Source organism: Meriones unguiculatus, chromosome 17, assembly GCF_030254825.1.
Source record: "Meriones unguiculatus strain TT.TT164.6M chromosome 17, Bangor_MerUng_6.1, whole genome shotgun sequence".
NCBI lineage: Eukaryota > Metazoa > Chordata > Mammalia > Rodentia > Muridae > Meriones > Meriones unguiculatus.
Genome location: NC_083364.1, coordinates 26,893,065 through 26,909,653, shown reverse-complemented (window position 1 = coordinate 26,909,653; position 16,589 = coordinate 26,893,065). Strand labels below are relative to the sequence as shown.

General features: G+C 46.1%; 1 protein-coding gene across 4 annotated transcripts in view; it reads left to right on the top strand.

Moving 5' to 3' along the window:
• Positions 1–16,589, top strand: part of Dgkg (diacylglycerol kinase gamma) — a 189,508-nt gene that overhangs the window by 52,239 nt on the left and 120,680 nt on the right. For 3 of the 4 annotated variants that reach the window (XM_021636139.2, XM_021636137.2, XM_060370120.1), the window contains exons 4-6: positions 4,401–4,566; positions 5,096–5,149; positions 13,505–13,675. In XM_021636139.2, coding sequence (XP_021491814.1) covers positions 4,401–4,566; positions 5,096–5,149; positions 13,505–13,675 — 391 coding nt within the window. The remainder of the gene's footprint in view (positions 1–4,400; positions 4,567–5,095; positions 5,150–13,504; positions 13,676–16,589) is intronic. The other variant, XM_060370121.1, reaches the window with a different exon arrangement.

The following is a 16,589-nucleotide window of genomic DNA, read 5'->3' as shown; positions in this document are numbered from 1 at the left end:
AGCACAAGTTCTAGCTCGGTGATATGGATGATGACCTAGAGCAGGCTGTTAAGACTGCCTCATGCAGTTGTCTCCTGCCTGGTGTACAGTAGGGTTCCCCAACTTCTCTCCTCCCTTCTAGACCTGGAGAGGAATGAGCAGGACCTCTCAAAACAGGTTACAGGCATAGTGTTTGCCTAGTTGGTTGCTTCATGGATTTGCAGCTCCCGAAAGAACATGAATGATGAAATTGACTAATTCAAGGTGATGGTTCCTTAAGCCTCCTAATGGCGTGCTTCCGTCCTAATGGCTGATGTCTAGTCAACCCATCCTTACCAGGTCACCCACTAAACATTTACTAAACAGTCACTGTTCTTGGGTGGTGCTTGTATGGAACCTCCCAGCCTATACATCATCTCTAGAGGAGCACACAATCACTCTCCCTTGCTCACTGAACTTGCGGTGCCTGGAGGGAGAGGCTAGGAGCACCAAACTAGCCCAGAGACCTGTGGCTGAAACAGTAGGCATCCAAAGATCTGGCTTCCAGTTTGTCCTACCTCTAGTGGGCTAAGACAGGTCACCGAATGTCCTGAGCACCAGTGGCATAAGGAGACGCGGGCCCTCAAAGGATTTTTCTGGTTTGAACGTTCTATGTTGGCTCTAGGCCATTCCATTTTCCAGATGATGCTGAGGTTGGATCATGCATGGTACACATGAGTTTGCCCAGCATCACTTCCTGAGAGCTCACAGCATTGTACCTGTTCTCATGTTGTGGCACTCAGCACTGCTGACCATGTAGTGCAGTCATTTCAATATGTTTTCCTGTATATATAGAATACTGAGTCGCTCTGTGTGTCTGTCTGTCTGTCTGTCTCTCCAACGCTCCCTCTCTCTATCTCCTACATATACCCATGTATACACATTTAGACCCCACAATAACTGACAACAGACATGGACCACACAGTAAGCCATTCATTTGATGTTCCAACTGGGAAGCCAATATCTATTCAAATCTCTACAAGGAAATATTTTGATGAATGGTTCAGGAGACAAAAATTAAATGAAACATTCCCATTATCATCCAGGACCTCTGACTCTAGTCTGAGAACATGTAGCAACCAGCCGTGTTAATCCACAAGAGCATCCATGAGTTTCACAAGGCAGGAACCAGAGTGCAAATTAAATAAATTGGGGTTCAGGAAATCCCCCCAGGTTTCAGGCAGAGGTGACACCTGTATTGGGCTTCAAAGCATCACTGTAGCTTAACAGCTGAAGACAGAAGTGGGTTGTGGAACTCTTTCAGGAAAGAAGAAGGGTATTGTGTGGTCAGGCTGTGTAGCTGAACGTAACAGATCACAAGAGAAATGACAGATGGGAGGAGGGTTTGAAGTGACTCTGCACCTAAGCTGAACTGGAATTACAGAGAAGGTGCTGAGTCCCAAAGGTCCGAAAGTACGTAGGATGAGTACCTAGGACGATAGAACATTAGTTATATATTACTATATATTTAAGCTTCTGTTTATATTCTCTTGGGTTCTTCCAGATTTCTTCTCTGTATTCAGGGTATCTCACATACTCCAGGAGAGCAATCATGCATAAGCTGCTCTCAAAACACTCCCATGGGCAATTAGAAGCCATGGAAATTTTTTGAGTAGGAAATCAATCTTCTCACGGTTGCGCTTTGGGGAAATCCACCTGTCACAGCTTGGCACTTCCCACACTGACTGATCTTCTTAAGTCACCTTTTGGATTTGTTGGTTTGGTTTTTTTGTTTTGTTTTGTTTTTGTTTTGTTGTTGTTGTTTTCATCACAATCTATTGGAGTTTTTTTTTTTAGCTAACCTTTTTTTTTGGTTTGGTTTTTGAGACAGGGTCTCTCTGCCTAGTGCTGGCTGTCCTGGACTCACTCTGTAGACCAGGCTGGTCTCAAACTCACAGAGATCTGCTGTATCTACCTCCCAAGTGCTGGGATTAAAGATGTGTGCCACCATAGCCAACCACTAAACTTTCTTTTTAATACCTTCTTTTTCAAAAATGTTTCATTCTTATAGTTTCCATTCGGTGTATCTCAAAACTGTAGTTTAAACCAGTACTTGTCAGTTAAAGTAGTACAAAAAGATAACGCAAAAGAGCTTTTAAAATAAAAGAATGGGCAACAATGTCATTAGCAAAGATTCAGTCGAATCCAAACAGGGAATGGGGAGTACCAAAATAGAATCACAATGTGGAAAATAGCTTTAATAGGAGAGGGTAAAAGTCTTCAGAGAGCTGAGATGAGGGTGTCAACAAAGAGAAAACTATGCTTAGGGCCTTCGAGAAAGCAGATCATGGACAAGAGACAGGAACCCATACAGAAGGGAGTCAGGGAGAAAGGAGCCTGTGTGGTCTCCCTGGTGAAGGGAACCAGGAACCTTTCAGAACACACAGGTAGAAGATGGGCAAATGATGGAAGATGCCGTCAGAGGCAGTGCAGGCAGAAGCGAGGGGCGAAGTGGATGGGTGACACCTGAAAAGGGGAGGAACTGTCTTTGTTGCTGTGTCCTGGGAAAGCTTAGAGGATGTGTGCAGAAAGGATGGTCTGGGGGAGTGATACTGAACAGAGACAGAGAGGCAGAAAGAGAATGCAGCAGAGACTCCAAGACCTGGGACAGAAAAGGGACACAGAGAGCTGGATAGTTCTCACAGTGAATGTCAGTCAAACATGTGCTGGGTTCTTTTAATCTGAAAATTAAATAAACGAGTAAGCAAGTAGTCTGTGTCCAACTGCATCAGGATTCTTTCACATTGCAGAAGAGATCAATGGGAGAGCCCAGGACTAAGCAGAGATTGGTAACAAGCCCGATGGAGCCCACACCTGACTCTGCACACGCGAGTCGGCTCCTGATTCTGGGAAGGCTTGCCGAATCCCCAGAACATGAAAGGGGCTATATGCTATCAGCACTTTCCAGAGAGCACCAAGTGGGTTTCCAAAAAAGAATTCTATTCTCCTGGCTGTTATTATGCACAGAAGCCAGCACAGCAGCTCTTGGGGCGGCAATTCTTCAAATGGTTTCCAGGAGTGCCTGTGATTTGATGAAGCGCCATCGACATGAAAGCACAAGCCAGCGATGACTCACAGCAAACTGTTGTTGTTTTTGTTGGTGAGTGTTCGCTGAGGGCTTGGGTGCTCAAAGCCTGGGACCAGATGCCAGGTAGTACCAAGAGACATAGCAGGGACAGGGTCTAGTTTTTGCCATGCCCCTTGGCTCCACCTTCTGTCCTTAGCTTCCTGCCTCCCTTGATGCCTACAGCCTTCACAATGACATGTTTTGGGTCACAGCTGAGCCGGACCCATACAATAGCTTTTCATATCGGCATCTGTCTAGAGAAAATGACAATTATGAAAGCGGTGTAGGGCTGAGCCTGTCCTTTAATCCTCAGTCTCTTCTGCTTTCTGAGAACTGAACTCAAGAATCAGAGAAAAATCACAATAAGCACAAAAGAACCTTTCTCTCCATCCTGTTTTCTACAACCTTTTTCATCTTAACCAGAATCTTCAAGCGCCGACTGAGTCCTTGCTCCGTAGAACCATGACCTTCACCCGGGCCTGGGCAGAGGCAGAGCCCTAAAGCTCACTGTTTATGAACACATATTTATATATGTGGTTTGGTAATTCTTTGAGAATTACCTACCTGTGGTGCGTTTTGATGACATCCACCACCTACTCCTCCCACTAACTCCTCTGAGATCCACCCCAACTCCCCCACCCCTTTCCAACATAGCATCCTCTTTTGTTTGATGACCCATGAAGTCCAGCTTGTGCTCTGCATGTACTCATGGGCACAGGACAGTCCACCGAAGCATGGTAGACCAACCAGGAACCACACCCTTTGTGAAAGCTGACTCACTCCCCGACAAGCCAACAACTGTCCATCTGTCCTCAGCTAGGGTGAGGAGGCATGAACCTGTCTCCTCTGCGTTCTGTAATGTTAACTGGCTTGATCGTATGCAGGTTGCTGTGTTAATGAGTGTAGCTGTCCTGTAATGTCTTGAGAGCACTCTTTCAGTCCAGTCCACCCCAACATCTGACTCTTACAATGTGTCTGTCTCTTCTTTCACAGTAGTCTCTGAGTCCTACTGTGTGTGTGGGGGGGTATCAGCCCTACTTGTCATCCAAATTTAGACCAAACCATACCCTATTACAAAAGCCTCCCCTGTTTCTGTGTCTGACGGTCAGCCACCACGTTTATTCTGTCTGTGTCCCCACCCCCTGTCCCCTGTCTCTGTCCCTCAGACTCTCTGTGTCCTCCTGGCCTCTTCATTCCTGCCCCCACCAACCCCTCCACTTCCATTGCTTCTACTTCACCTGCCATGGACCTATTCCCTTTCCTTCCCCATCCTGTCCCCTCCCTCTATTGACTTCTCTCTTCTTGCCCTCCTCAGCCCATTAGCTATGATGTCTTCAAGCTGTTCATGAGGGCATACCTGGAGGTGGACCTTCCTGAGCCACTGAGCACACACCTCTTCCTGGCCTTCAGCCAGAAGCCCAGACAGGAGACACCTGACCACCCAAAGGAGGGGTCCAGCAGTAGTGAGCCCAATGTCTCAGGTACAAGGACCAGCTTTCCCCAAGATGGGAGGATGCTGAACAGCTGTAACCCCTAGCAACAGGCACAGGCACCCGAGATAGTATCTCCCTTAAGGAGGAAGTGGGAGGGAGGCTAAGAGGTAGGCACTCCTCTCTTTCTGTACTCTCCCAGGAACCTGTGTCTGGCGAGTCCTTCAGCGAGAGGAATAAAGAGAAGACAAGTCTTTCACTTGGGGTCAGAGAATAGAGCAAGGCAAGAGGGGAAACAAACTAACATGTGGTTGAAAAATAAGAGCCTTTCAAACTGGCTTCAGCCACGGTGAGCACATTTGCAGCACATCTCCCAGACAGCACTAACCAGGGACTGTCAAAGAAGGGAAGTTGCGGCCACTATCTTACTGGAGTTTCAGAGAGCATGAGCCAAGCTGACAATACTCTGGACATAAGCACAACCTACAACAGGCCAGAGCCCACAGGAAGGTTCCCCACATGCCCCTCTAAGAGTCTGGAGGGCACAGACCTGCCTTTAAGCCTTCTTTTTGTTCCCTAGATTATAATGCGGATAACGCTGCCAAAGCAGATGAGGCCTGCGCTCCAGATACTGGTAAGACACTGGGGTGTGAGATTTGGGGGAAGGAGAAGGGACTGCATGGCTAGCTGCTTTTTAATCCTATAACTGAGGGACTCTAAGGCTCAGCAAAGGTTCTTATCTTCCTTGTCCTGGGACAGAGCAAGTCAAGACTTGGGACAGGTTTCTAGATGTTGGCTTCTGGCAAGTTGATTGCTGGGGATGGGGAAGAGCCTTTGCAAGAAGCTTGGGAGTGGAGGTTGCATGCCAAGATCTGGCTCTTGGGAGGAAGCTTATAATAGGGCAATATGTGGGAATATGTCCCAACTGGCCAACAAGGGGGACTAGAGAGATGACCCAGGAGTTCAGAGCGCTGGCTGCTCTTGCTCAGAACCCAGTTTAGAATCCCACCACCCAAAAGGCAGCTCACAATGGTCTGTGACTCTTAGTTACCCTCTTTTTGCCTCCATAAGCACCAGGCCTGCAAATGGTGCACAGACATACACCCGAAAAAAAGCACATATACACATAAAATTAAATTTTAATTAAAAAGAAATATGCGTGTCATTTTTGAACAAGTTGGAGAGTTTCTAATAATAGCCAAAAGGTACCAGCAAGAAATGGTTTTGAAGATATGTTTGCTGGGTATCTGCTTCGGACCTTCACATTTATAATGCTTCATACAATGAAGCCAAGGAGACCTGTGGGTCTGGGAATCCTATCCAGACTTGTGCAACCTCAGATCCCTGCTCTTCGGTCTGCACAGAGCAAGGAAGCCAGATGCTTGGTGGTATGCTCCTTGCAAAGGTACCAATTCAGTTAGTTCATGGTAGAGCCACTGCAGTAGCAATGTTCCATTGGCCCACCTCTGATGAACCAGATCTGGAATCTTCCCTGATGTCAATGAGAAGTTATTTCCCCGTGTTCTTGACAGACCCAAGTACTGAAAGGAGCAAGACTCACCATCTTTGGCATTTGCTTTCATGTCCAATAAAAATGTCCTGCTGGCTCCACTCCTAAACTGAATCAAGCAACAGAACATATTGGCTAAGAATCTGGACCTCATCCCCAGCTCCCACATCACCTAGCAGCTAGCCACGGGCATATTTGGGCAATGTCTGTGTTTTGCCTTCTCCTCTGTAAAATGAGGGGACGATAAGCATTGCTGTGTGGGCTGAATGAGTTAGCAGGTGTCTAAAGGCTTAGAACAGTGCCTGGCCCACAGTAAATGCTCAATGATATTAACAATTAGATCAGTGGTTCTCAACCTCCTTAATGCTGAGACCCTTGAATACGGTTCCTCACGTTGTGGTGACCCCCCCCCAACCAGAAAATCATTTATGTTGCTACTTCATAACTGTAATCTAGCTTCCGTTATGAACTAGAATGTAAATGTCTGTGTTTTCTGATGGTTTTAGGAGACCCCTATGAAGGAGTCATTTGATCCTCAGAAAGGGTTATGACCCACAAGTTGAGACCACTGCTCTAGATGAACACTCTGTTCTTGGCCCATACTTTACAGTCAGCCAGACTCAGACCCCAGCCTCTGGCTCCCGCTGGGCCAGCTTGGCTTCCAGCTCTGAGGGGAAGTCGCTGTGGACTCCGCTCTTCACTTTTGAGGTCTCAAATACAAACACTCAGTCAGACCTCTTCTACTGCTCAGGATCATGTTGTTGAAACGATTTATACACACACAGAGGTGAATTCCGTGAACTCTGAGGATGAAGGATGCAGTTCCATTATATTTTTTTTTTCAAATATGTGTCAGACAAAGTAGGTAAGAGGTACTGCAGCTGAAAGAGAATGGGAACAATGTCATCAGAAAGCTAGCATGAGAGCCTCTGCAAGTGGACACTAGCTGTTCTCCTGATCTTTTTCTTTTCTGGTTCCAAGAGAGAGAGTGGAAACATTATAAAGCTTTCAGTGTTTGGCAGAAGACTGGTACATCAGTTAGTTCGGGTTCGTGGTGGTTGTTGTATTCACGATGGAGCTGAGTGCTGCAGTTCCAACTTCTCAGGAGGCTGAGGATCACCTCCTGAGCCCTTGAATTCAAGGCCAGCCCGGGCAACATGGCGACTCCCCTAAAAAGAAGAGGGAGGGGCTACAAAAGTGGCACAGTGGTTGATATCACCTGCTGCTAGAGGACCTGAATTCACTTCCCCCGCCCACATCAGGTGGCTGCACCCCGGCTCCAGGGGATCAGAGGCCAGGCGGGGCATACACACCCTTGAGCACGAAGCCCCATGCAGGCACACACACTGTGCACAATGAAAAATGATAAAGGTAAGTTCTTTAAGAGGCAGGGGAGAGGAAGGAGAACCAGGGACAGATAGAGGGAGAGAGTAAGAGCCCGAGGAGAGGGGGAGGGAGAAGAGAAAACTAACACCACACATGGAAATGAGAACGTGCTCCAGAAATGGAAGGCTATGAGGGCCAGCCTGTGGAGCCCCCCGAAAGCAAGGGCCTTCTTGATGGCTTTGGTGACAGCTGGGGGACAAGACTCTTCAAAGTTGTTGGCTCACCCCTGCCAGCATTTCATCAGCTCTACTACTGTAGGGCCCGGTGTAAACGAATTTAATTTAAGGTTGTTCGTATGGAGCAACAGAGCAAATTCTGACACACTAGAAAAATTCTCCCATCAGGAGGGAAAGGGCGAGGCTTTGAGATATTTTTTTTTAACTCCCAACAAAGAAGCATGCTGCCCCAAGTTTTCACCCAGGCACTTGGAACTTCCAGAGGGACCTTCAGGTTGTATTCTATGCCTTAAGGCCCAAAATAATGTAGGCAGAGTTTGTTTGGGTGGCTGAAGAGTAAGCATCAAGGAGCTCGCAGAGGAGAGGTTATGTGGTATTTGAGGACAGGTCAATAGTGATGGTGGTGGCGATGGACACGGCCTTGCTCACTCTCAGTAGCTCTGTCATTCTGCATCTCAAAGAGAAACTTCCGTAGGCTTCCTTCTGAGGAGGGGATTTGCCATGAACCATTTCGCCTTATTTGTAATGAAGAAAAACAATGGGCCTTACAGATTAAATCATGAAAAGGCAATTGTGTGATGTGTGGCCCAGAGAGACACGTATATTTTTTCATATTTTTTAAACTGGAGATTTAAAGAAGAGCAATCCATTTCCTGCTAGCTCTTCTTCAATGCCCCCATTTACAAAAAGAGAGAGAAAGAATTAGGACCAGGCTAAATGCTTCACAGAGCCCCTTCCTACAAGAGGCAAATCCTGGACTCACTTTCAATCTGGCCATCTGTAGAAAACAGCCTTATCCTGTTGTTGAAGTAGAAACCAGAAGATGCTAGGTTTTGACTGGCATGGCCTCCACCAGCCATACCACTTTCTATGCTCAGGTGTGGCTCAAGCTACCTGAGGTCCTTCCTTCCCAGAGCAGGACTTGAGAAACGGTCTTTCATAGAATGCAAGTATTGACTCAAAACCCCCTGGAGGCACTGTCACTGTGCCCAGCTCAGGATACAAAAAGGAAGGATTTTGGTCCATGGGGTTTTATTTTGTTTCTTAACCTGTTGAGAATTTTTTTTTGGGGGGGGGGTGTTTTTTTTTAAGATTTATTTATTTATTATGTACACAATGTGTGTTTTGCATGTACACCTGCACACCAGAAGAGGGCACCAGATTTCATTTTAGATGGTTGTGAGCCACCATGTGGTTGCTGGGAATTGAACTCAGGACCTCTGGAAGAGTAGCCAATGCTCTTAACCTCTGAGCCATCTCTCCAGCCCCCAAGAATTTTTTTTTTTAACCAACCCACAATATTGGCTATCTGAAGGAAATACCCTGGTGTGTGTGTGTGTGTGTGTGTTAGTTTTCCTAGTTATAAGAGCACTGTATGCACACAGTAGACAATTTTAAGAGTAACGCTCAAGTCCCCCAAGAAGAAAGAAACTGCAGACAATAAAGATAATAAAGCCTGGTGGCTGACTGGGCCCAGGGTGAAGAGATGACTAGCCAAGCACAGAGGAACTTCAGGGTGGTAAGATTCCTAAGATTCCTCTGCACGATGCTACATTGATGGACACATGTCTTCATCCTTCAGTGAGACCCATGGGATACAGAACCATTACTGTGGGAGGCAGGCCGTGAGGGATGGTGGGTCAATGCAGAGCCACCAGTTATGACAAATACAGAACATTTATGGTGTGTTTTATCATGAAGGTAGCTACGTGTGTGGGGAACCACAGGGTGTGTGTGTTTTTTTGTTTTTTTTCACTTGATGTTATAATTACAAACATCCCTATGATTCAAGACTTGGGGTAATCCTCAGTTTTGATACAATGACCTCTTTTTAACATGTTTAAGAAAAAAAAAAAAAAAACGGGTTGGGTCTGGAGAATAAGCCCACCTGACCAAGTCGCATGCCATTTAGCGTAAGCCTATTGCTAGTGTTCCAAAACTCTCCCCTCAGCCACTCTGCCCAGCTGTGGGGACTATGAGCAGAGGCAGAGCGGGCAGGTACTTCCTTCCTCAGTGATGGGGCTTACAGCAGGGCACTGGGTGAGAGCGATGTGGTGTAGAAGAGGCCGCTTCTCTCAATCCTTGAGGGATGTGTCAGGGGACTGGAGGTTTGGATACTTCACGTGTGGGAGCATGAGGAGGAAGGGCACTAATGTGACAATCAGGGTCAGGCTTCCTAGATCAGAGAATCCTACTGCAGACGTAAACTAAACCTCGTTATGAGCCAGAACTGTGTCTCACGATCCACCCAGAACTCTAGTGAGCCAATCCTCTTCAGGGGAAAAAAAAATGTAGTCATATTCTTACGTCGCTCAGTTGAACTGTATTAGCCATAAAATAAGTTACTGAAGTATAAAATCAGAAGCTTCTGAAGTATGTATGCATCTATAAAAGCCAGATAGTTGGACAGCAGGAGGAGCTCATCCACCATCTATGAGAGAAGTCCTTTCTCCAGCCCTGCCCCGCCCCATGCAGCCTGGGGTCTGTCTTCCGTCGCTATAATTGTCACTGCACCAGCTGGACCCTGTGTGAATGGACTCATGCAGGGCTCTTACTTCTTTTGTTGGGCATAATCATTTTGATATCTAACCATTTGTGTATATTAGTCGTCGACATATTTTGGTTGTTAGTTAGTTCCTATAATTGTCTCACTTGTTGGGAGAGGGGCATTTGGTTAGTTTTCTGTTCGGGATTATTACAAACAAACTTGTGAATATTCTTTGTAAGTCTTTGTAGAGAGAACTTTAGTCCTCTTGGGTAAACCTTTCGGAATGGAATGCTAAGTATAATGGAACAGGCACTGTGCACATTTCAGTTTATAGGAAACTGTCAAGCTCTTTTCCGAGATCATTGGCCTGCACATGTGTATGTGAACCACATTCATGCCTGGTGTCCATGGAGGCCAGAAGAGGGCATCAGATCACCTACGACTGGAGTTATGGTGGTTGTGAATTCCACGTGGCTGTTGGGAATGAAACCTGTGTCCTCTGCAGGAACAACCGCTCTTAACCATATTTCTCAATTTCTCTTAACCAAGATTTCTCAGTTTTTATGAAATACAATTCAATATGATTTGTTTGTTTGTTTTACGGCTAATCTTTGCTATTGCATCTTAGAAATCTGCTGAGCTCACAATCAGAAAGAACTGGTATCTTAATACAGTGAGTCTAATCCTTTTTTATTTTTTTGGATTTTTCATTGGTTTGTTTTGTTTAGTTTTTTCAAGCTGTGTATAGCTCTTGAGTGTCCTGGAACTCACTCTGTAGACCAGGCTAGCTTCTAACTCACAGAGATGCACCTGCCTCTGCTTCCCAAGTGCTGGGGATAAAGGCACGAGCCATCACACCCAGCTGGGTCTAACCCTTTAACATGACGTGTCTCTTCATTAGGTCTCCACTGCCTTCTACTTACATATTAAGTTAACATTGTGTAACTTCTGCATCTACATCCATGAAGAATACTGACATGCCCCCCTCTTCTCTTGGGTTGTCTTTGATTTGGGCCTTGAAGCAGTGATGGTCTTTTTTAATGGGTTAAGTAGGATTCTTTTTTTAAGGATTTTTATTTACGTATGTATTTATGTGTATAAGTGCTCTATCTGCATATACATCTGCAGGCCAGAAGAGGGCGTCAGATCCCATTATACATGGTTATGAGCCACTATGTGGTTGCTTGGATTTGAACTCTATGAGTAATGTGTGGATTCCAGGGCCTTCTTCCTCACTGATGAGAGTGAGCATCAGTCCTGACTTTTCTTTGCATTCCAGAGTTTTTCCCTCAAATCCAGCATCTCCCCCTATTCCAATCCCAAACGTGCCACCCCCATTTTCTCAGGGGCCCTACTTGAATGATAATGTCCTATAAACCTTTGCTTCATATCTTTCTGTCCAGGTACTAGTTGAGTCAGTGGCATAGTAGGTGGGTCCGTGTTACTCTGTCTTAGAGACAAAGTAGGAGCCATGGATGATGTTCTAATGGGTGAACGACCTGAGCACACAGCTGTGATTTGGGGCACTGGGGGCTCCTCAGGGCAAAGGGCCATTCTCTCCCTTGTCTCCCATGTTATTGTAATACATTTCTATAGCATTTCACCCAGGGATGATTTTAATAGTTTGGTTGCAAAAGCAATTTCATCTCAATCTCCCGCACCTCACTATTTCTTTTGTTATCTCATTTGAATTCTTTTTTCTCTCTTCTTGCCCCCTCAGAGGCTTTCTGCCCTTATTTATAGAGGTTATATCTTCTCGCAGCTCCAGAGTGTCTCTTGCAATGGGAAATCACCTTCAAACATCTGGTCCTCTGAGACTTCTGGGTGAAGCTTCCTTTCTGTGTTTTGTAGACTCCATCTTGCTCTCTTCACGGGCCCTCTGTGACACACAGGACAAGCCAGAGACCTCCTCTACTGTCAGTCCAAATGACTCCTTTCTAACTCACAGCCCTGGCAGCAGCAAGGGAAGGCCTTCTTCTCTCTCAGCCCTGCTGTCTTGGGTGGAATTATTCCCTCCCATCATGAAGTTCTTTGGTTCTCTGAATAGCGTGAGGTAAACTGCCTTCCCCGGCAGCATTGCCATGGAGGCTGTCTCAGCCTCCGCCTCATCCGGCTCATCAGCACTCATGGCTTGTTGGCATCACAGTGTCCACATTGGTTTGCCCCCTGGCAGTCTTGTGTTTATCCCATAGTCAGTGGTTTCCAGTTCGTTTTCGTCCCGAGGGGTATGAAAAGATTTCTGATGGGCATGAACAAAGCAAAAGCTGAGGGAAGAAGGAACAGAGTACCTCAGAAAATAGAATTTACATAGTGAAATAGAACCCTGTGAATCCCAGTTGATAGTGAACTTTGTATTTGTGAACGAGGGGGCAGAGTGTGGGGAAACTTTTCCTCACAGAGTATACAACAAGTCTCTTTCTGAATCTTCTTGGCAGCTAAAGTTTCCTAGTTTCTAAAGGAGGATTGACTGTCAGTAGTAGTTTTCTTTTGAACATCAATCTCTTCATTTGACCTTACGTGTATTTGCAGAAAAAAACTATGAAATACCACATTCTTGCAAGGCTCCAGGGACTAACAAACCTGGGACAGTGAGGGAATGAAAATGAAGAAATGACAGACACTGGGGTGCAGAAAAGCTGGGTTTAGGTGCTCTAGCCTCTGATGGAGACACAGCAGCACCTGGGAAGTCCAGCAGAATGTTTATTATATACAGTTGGACAGGAAGGCGGCTGATCGGAGCTGGGGGCGTTACATCAGATAAACAAGGAGACAGGACTGTTATCCGAAGCTGAACAAGGAGACAGGCTTCACTGGCTCAGCTGAGGCAGTCTCTTGGGGGGAGTGGCCTTTGAGCAGCAGACGTGGTGGGAGGACTACAGACGTCATTTCCTGTAGACATTACCATCATTCATACATGAGCCAGAGGAAGCCTCTGCCATCTGAGCCTCACCTGGGGGAGGCCTGGCCACTCCCCTGGGCGTGAGACATTGGTCCTTGACATAGCTGGCTCATGGCAACAGCATACATCCACTGAGGACATCATTTGAGGCTTCCTTGGCTCCCCACTAAGAAAGGGCTTGAGTGTGGCGAAAGCCCATTCAGAACTACGTCTTCAAACTAAGTATTTGGAGCAGTATGGTGCAGGATATTTATCTGTTCATTCTGTTATCACCTGGACCCACTGTCATCATTCCTGAAAATTCAGAGAATGAAAAAACTTTCTGCAAGGAAATACAGCCTTAATTGAATCACAATAAAGCCATTCAGAGAAAATAACTGCAGACTGCTTTTCTGTGGCCATATCACATGACATCTGTTAATAACATTCTTTAAGGCACCCCTATTCCAGCCTCACCTCAACCGTGAAGAGGATGGCACCATAAGATTACTGACATGAAGGTTCTTGGATGGTCTCCTTTTGTCTTTCAGAATCCAAACTGGCTAAGACATTGGCACCACCCAAAGACCCAGAGGCTGCAGCGCCATGGGGAGACCCTGATGCTCTGTCTTCAAGCTCAGATGCCCCAGTGGTGTACCTGAAGGATGTCGTATGTTACTTGTCCCTCATGGAGACTGGGAGACCGCAGGATAAGCTAGAATGTAAGTGCTCGCCCGCCGAGGGTCTCCCAGGGGAAGTCAGGGTTCCTATCATTGTGTGTGTTTCTTACATGCTGGAGACACAGCTGGACACTGGGGAGGTTTCTCTGGTCCCTTGACTAGCAGTCATAACAACGTGTCCTAGAACCTACCCAGGACACAGCACCAGTATAGAAGTTGGAAGGGAATCTGAGACCTTGGCCATTTGAAAGAAAGAGGATGCTGCCGAGGACTCAAGATTTCTTTGTTTGGCAGGGCTTCCTGGGTGCCTCCAATCAGAAAGCCATCTGGACATACGTTTGTGTGCAAGTGTGTGTGTGTGTGTGTGTGTGTGTGTGTGTAGGGAAAAGATATTCAATATCTGATCTTCCCCTATGCTATGAGCAAGGAACTGTGAAACTGTAGTACTTCCTTCCTCCTTTCCCTTCCTCCCTGTTCTTTCCTGTTATGTATGTTATGTTATGTTATGTTATGTTATGTTATGTTATGTTATGTTATGTTATGCTATGCTATGCTATTATTTTAAGACAGAGTACCTATATAATCCTGGCTATCCTGGACTGCACTATGTAGACCAAGCTGCCTTGAATTTCTAGAGATAGGCCTGTCTCTGCCTCCCAAGTGCTGAGATTAAAGGCCTATGCCTACATGGCCAGGAAACCCCTCCCTCTCTTTTCTCTTTTCTCATGTCTCTTTCCTTCTTTCTTTCCTTCCTTCTCTTTCTTTCCCTTGAGTTCTAAGAAGCCTCAGGCTTATTGCCATTCTGCACACCTCCCTTAACCCCCAGCCCTTTCCTCACTAGAAGAGCTAAGCACAGTTTTCTGGTGGCTTCAAAGTCAGTTTCAAAAAGAAAAAGAAAAAAAAAAAAAACCTTCCGCTGCTGGCAATGGCAGTGCATGCCTTTGGCAGATCTCTGTGAATTCAAGGAAAGCCTGGTCTACTAAGTAAGTGCAAGGCCAGCCAAGGCTGCACAGCGAGATCCTGTCTCAAAGAAATGTAGTAAGTGCAAAGCAAAAGAGGCCTTCGGGACACAGTAAGAGCTCAGCAGAGTGAGCTCAGCTCGTGGCCTTCAAGAACTGTCCCAGATGGCTTTCCTGGCTCCTGGACCTAGGGGCGTGCTTCGTAGGGCAAATGAAAGGACCTTGTCCCAGGGCATCTTGGGAAGTTAAAGCAGCAGCCAAGAAATAAGTTTTGTAGCAAGATCACAATTCAGTTAATGAGAGTAGTCAACAAAACTTAAACATTACCAAGAGAAGTGTGCCAAAGGTTAACTCTGCCAAAACCGAGCCAACAGCTTGCTCATTAGCTGAGCTTAAACTCTCCCATAGGCTGGAGGTGTGCACGACGCAAGTCTTAAGTGCTAATTTGGTGTGAATGTAGCAGATTTCTTTCTTTTCTGGCTAACATTAAAACTGAAATATCAAATTATTTCCAAGCAGGCTTTGAGTCTCAGGCATTGTGTTTGTTGGTAATTGCCAAGGAGGATGTGTCAGATCCTTCATGTCGGTGGCACTCTGACTGACTTTTTCAAACAGAAAGGAAAAATAATAATAATAATAACAATTCTAAGTTGATTTTTTTTTTTTTTTAAGAAAATTTCAGAGGTGGCTGAGAGCTGAGTTCAGGAGACACCGTGGGTGAGCGCTGCAGCTAACTCACAGTCACTTTCATTCACTCCCGCCCGCTCCCTCGGCTTCTGATCATTTCAGAGCAGATTCGAGGGTCACGGGATTTCATCTGGAAATAGTTCAGGATAGACCTCTAAGACCACGCGTGTCCTCCAGTGAAACCGCGACGCTACTGCCATGTTCCAATACAATGATATCACACTATTCTCAAACACTCAGCCAACATTCTCCCAGTCTCCTGCAGATTTCCACTGGGTGGCTCACAGAGCCCACTGACACCATCATTCATTTTATCTCCTCCGTGTCTTTGCGTTTTTGCTTCCCTCTCAGTCTTTAGCTGACATTTTTCCCTTACAACCTTTGATGCAGATAGGGTCATTCATTCAGCATTTTCGTCGTTTTGCTGTTTCGTTTTGCTTTGTTTTGTCTTGTTTTCCTACAGTCTAAATCATTCCCTCATTTTAGTGACTGAAAACAAGTTAAGTGCGTCTATTTTGAGAGCTAAGCATGTCTTTTTGGAAATCACCCCTGAAGTCCCCCCACCAACTGTCAACGCAAAAGCGCCTCCCATCAGCTGACCACCATGTACTTATTTGCCAGCATTTTGAATCCATCTTCTCCGTCACTGTCAGCCTCATGATAACCTTGGAGGGCAGACACGGTTATCTCCTTTCACATATTTCTCACATATTTCTCCTATGTGAGAAATCATGGGAAGGTTAAGAGGAGCATACTGAACATGGCTCCCTATTGTCTCAGAACAAACCAGAGGGACGCTTTGGCCATCTTTAAATGGTGCAGCATGGGCTGTGTATTCCAGGTCAGAGTTTTCTGGGGAACCAAAGAGAATGGGAAGGCTATGACACTGCTTTTAAAGAACTTAAACACTAATCGGGTGCACACCACGGGAGGGGGGGGGGAGAGACGTGGTGCGAGGAATTTAAAACACCTGAAGTGTGATTGTCCAAGAGTAGTGTGGCATGACCGGACAGCCGGTGCTGAGAGAGAACCAGCATGCAGCCGGCAGGAGGCGCACAGAAGGAAAGGTGGTTGTGAACAGCCTTAAAAAGGGGAATGTTTAGCTCGCCTCCTGCCCTCCTTGCTTTTGAGACCACATCCTCTCTGCATTTCGGGCGAATGTGACACTTGCTCCAAAATCCTAAACTTCTGAGACTCTATGGCATAAGAGGAAGATTTCACATCTGACCTCGCGTGCTGGGTTGCCATCAAAATGGGATGAGCTGAAAATACTCCCTAAAATTCCCTGAAGGCTCTGCATGTGAGGCAGA